This window comes from Pygoscelis adeliae, unplaced genomic scaffold (assembly GCF_000699105.1).
Source record: "Pygoscelis adeliae isolate BGI_AS28 unplaced genomic scaffold, ASM69910v1 Scaffold208, whole genome shotgun sequence".
Taxonomy (NCBI): Eukaryota; Metazoa; Chordata; class Aves; order Sphenisciformes; family Spheniscidae; genus Pygoscelis; species Pygoscelis adeliae.
Genome location: NW_008825290.1, coordinates 960,301 through 964,370, shown reverse-complemented (window position 1 = coordinate 964,370; position 4,070 = coordinate 960,301). Strand labels below are relative to the sequence as shown.

The 4,070-nt window shown below is 40.8% G+C and overlaps 1 protein-coding gene across 1 annotated transcript in view; it reads right to left on the bottom strand.

Annotated features, from left to right (window-relative positions):
• Positions 1–864: 864 nt before the first annotated feature.
• The window catches only part of LSM3 (LSM3 homolog, U6 small nuclear RNA associated (S. cerevisiae)), a 3,959-nt gene continuing 753 nt past the window's right edge, over positions 865–4,070 (bottom strand). The window contains exons 2-4 of the mRNA XM_009329946.1: positions 3,036–3,146; positions 1,605–1,700; positions 865–1,279 (exon numbers count right to left, since the gene is read on the bottom strand). Of these exons, the coding sequence (XP_009328221.1) occupies positions 1,199–1,279; positions 1,605–1,700; positions 3,036–3,146 (288 nt within the window). The 3' untranslated portion in view covers positions 865–1,198. The remainder of the gene's footprint in view (positions 1,280–1,604; positions 1,701–3,035; positions 3,147–4,070) is intronic.

The following is a 4,070-nucleotide window of genomic DNA, read 5'->3' as shown; positions in this document are numbered from 1 at the left end:
GCTTACCAAGGCAGACCTTGCATTCCTCACCACTGTCACAAGCTATGGACATAAGTTATGAAGATTTTAACTGTAGGAGAAAGTGCCAGAGCAAGCTGCTTTTGCTAACCTCACAGAGCATGCCAAAGAACCTAGATAAATTAAGTTTGTTAAGTCACAAGTCAAGCTCTGTAGGAAATGTCCCAGTGTAGACCTACATCTCTCATATGCCTTTCAAACATACTTACTAAAACATTTCATAATGTGCCTTTTTTTGTTTTCATACAATGAGGAGAGTAAATTGCAAACAGGGTGGGCCTGAGAAAGTGTATATTAAGAAAGAGCTTTGTTCAGGATTCTAGTACACCTTGACTACAGATAACTAATGAGCATCTTAAGCATTCAGCAGAATTTAATGTACTCAGGAACTGAAACAGGCTCCAGACAGTGGGAAATAAATGCATGCAGCAGGCAACTCAACAGCATGCGAGGCAACAACCTCAGTCTCTACTTATGGCCTTGCAAACCATAGCTCTGTTAACAAAGCCATAATAAAAACATCTGAAAACATTGTAAAGAAGCCCGTCTTCTTTACATATCTTAAGTGGAAGATGCATATATATACACTATTTCCCTGCCTCAAGGATATGCATCAAGAGTTTGAACACAGAAAAGCCATAAATTATAGCATGGTAGATTCATGTAGTATTGCCCCCCCAAACATCAGTCTGCAAGACTCAGGTATTAGTAAGGACAGATATTAACACACCACACAAAAGTTACCATTTTCTCAGAAAGTGAGGCTACATACTACAACTTAATATAGCACTAGCTCTATAGAAGAATGTAAGAATAATGTCTTCAACAAAAACATGACAAGTCAAATCTGAAAGATAAACCAAATTTATTTAAAACAAAAAATTAAGACAGTACTATTGCCAAGATTGAAAAAAATGAAGGATTCTTTTACTGATGTGACAAGACAGCCAATTTACAGCAGTTACATTAATTCTGAGAAAATCAGGTCAGGTTTACACTGCTTCAATTGACTACATGTACTTTCTCCAAGACAAACTAGTTCCCCTTCCCACCCCTTCCCAAAAGAACAGACAAAAACATCCTATAAAAAACATGTACAGAATTTTGAGACACGTGATCAAAACACGAACCATTGTCCAAAAGCCTGAAACTTTCCAACAAGGTTAAATCCTTTGTTGCTTCAACCAACCCTCAATGGGGGAGCTACAAGCACAACGCCGTCACCTCTGACAAAGAGCATCGGAATATTCCTTTTGGTAGACTATGAAGAAGGAAAGAAAAGTTTACATTTACAAAAGCATAGTTTACAAAACATATCCGCTAAGCATATGACCAAATTCAGTCATAACAAAACATCAGAAACAACTCCAACAAATACAAGCTCAAACATACAACGTTCTGGCATGCTTAAGAGATCAATACAACTAACACCACATCTTTGGATATCCTTTGTACTTTCATAACAATTTGCCCAAAACTTCTTTTAGATCTTGGTTCAAAAAGTAGTCAGCAATAAACTACTTTCATGATATAACAGTTAAGTTTTTAAAAAGTTTTCTATCGGGATAAATACGCTAAGTCCTTACTTTATAAATCTCTTCATAGGTTTCTTCATCAATTTCTATTGTAGTTACAGTTTCTTCCACATCACCCAAAATCATATTTAAGTGCTGATCATATGCCTGTAGGAATGAAGTTAGTTTATTATTTCTTCCAAAATTCAAACACAAGCTCATTAAAATGAGAATTATAGCAAGACTTTCAGACATATGTAGTTTAGCCTGATTTTGACCAAAATGTGCCACTATGTCAAAACAAAGTAGTATCAGTTACAGTTATAATTTCAAACATAAATGCCAACAAATCAGTACTCTGCAGCGTAAAAAAAAGGGAGGACATTTATATTTACTGAAACGTTCTTCCAGGAAATAGCTCAGCGTCTTTCAGTGAGAACACATGCAAGAACTCAGAGACAGACACACTTCATTAACATTAAACCAGCTAACACATTCTCTGCTGCCAGTCCAGCCTCCTGGAACTGACTGCTTGGGGCCAACTTAAATAATATGAAAGCTGTAATTCATACAATGCTACAAAAACTTAAAATAAGCACACGTTCCAAACATCTTACAAAAGCATGTTGCAAACTACGTGTGCCTCATGGATTTCTCCTTATCTTTGTGTTCCCAAAGGAGTTGAGGCCCAGTTAACACATGGGGCAGCTGGATCTCTTCCCCAACACAGTACAGTACTCGGGAAGGATGACTGACTTAACAGAAAGCAAAAAATCTGTCTCATCAAGAGACATATCACTCTCAGAAGAAAGCACTTCGACAAACGAGATTTGCAGAGAATCCAGCTGAGTACATATCCCATCATACCCTCACAGGGTGTGCCTTAAGAGATACTTGTTTGATAATGATAATCTCATTCTTAATTCAGTCTTAAAGAGACCTCAGTGTACTTCACAAGAAGAGGCCTGCAGTATTATTGCTTATTTCAGACACAGAAATGGAAGCCAAAAGCAGTGGAATGAATTTCTTCATTCAGGAGACAAGAAAAACAAAATATATCTCTTGAATCTCTAGAGAAACATTTAATAGCAGACAAAGTACTGAACAAATCAGATTTTGCCACCAATCACATTACACTTTTGATAAGAGAAAGGGTTCAGCCCTTGTTACTAAGATGATCTTTAACCTACCTTCTCTTAACCATTTCTGCATTTTTAGCCAAGAGATACAGTTATTTGCACTTTTAAACTAATATTTTTAAACAACCAATGGAAGAATCATAGAATCGCTTGGGTTGGAGGGGACCGTTAAAGGTCATCTAGTCCAACCCCCCTGCAATGAGCAGAGACATCTTCAACTAGATCAGGTTGCTCAGAGCCCCGTCCAACCTGACCTTGAATGTTTCCAGGGATGAAGCATCCCTGTACTAGACTGTTGTACGTAAAAAAGGCTGCCCAGTGCTTAGCTGAATAAACATAGTAGCATTCTGAAAGTTTTACTTACATGTAGTCTGCCTCTAAGCTCTCTGTCATTCCTCATTTTGACATAGATTCGCTCATCTAGACTGAGTCTGATGAGATCAAGTGGCTCCTCTACAGTATTTGTTGTTTGTTGCTAAAAAATAAAAGTAGAAGTTATTTGTACAGAAGAAGCCTGTGAACTTTTCCATTCCTCAGTGTTTGCAAGACATAGAAAACAAACAGGTAAGAACATAGATACAAATATTCCAAATCATTCCTTCACGTCCTGTTGAACCTGAGTGCAGTTGATATTACCACTCTACAAATATTCACCAGCCTGAGCAAAATGAGTTAAGACTTCAGTTTAGTTTGCAGCAAATCATGCCTCATGCATACTGTTGTATAAACTATATTGCTTATCAGCAACCATTGTCCATACTGCAGCAGAAAGCCTAATCTGCATGAACCAGCACCACACCTGTGCCATCACATGGCACAGGCTAGGAAAAACTAACACCCACTGCCAATTTTGCCAGCACACAACAGCCAGCCGGGTAACACGCTGCCCCTCACACCTCTCCTTGAGGCCTAGCTTAACACAGCAGTCATGCCAGACCTCAAGGCAGGTTAGAAACCTGAACGCACACGGGGCTGAGGTCTTTTTGTGATAAAGGCATACTTTCAGGATCACAGCTAAAACGTGTGAACATTTTTGTGCATATCCCGCAGCATGCTACCTATTTCCTTCTCAGTGAGGCAGAGCCAAGGGTATTTTCCTCGGTTGCTTTCCTCCGTTTCCCTCCTCCGGCAGTTCCTAGGGGAAACGGGCCTGCAGCGAGCCCTGCCCGCCCTCCTGACAGCCCCGGCAGCAGCACAAGGACCGAGGCCGCGTAGTAACTTCACTTCACACAGAAAACGCTCCCCCCAGGGGGCTGCGCCTCACGAAGGCTGCCCAAGCGGGGAGCTTTGCCGGGAGGTACGCCCAGCCCCGGCTGGGCAGCCGAAAGCCTGCCTCCATCTTACACCCGTCCAGCCGCGGAGGCTTCCCCCGGCCCGCCGCGGGAAGGCCGGGGGCGCC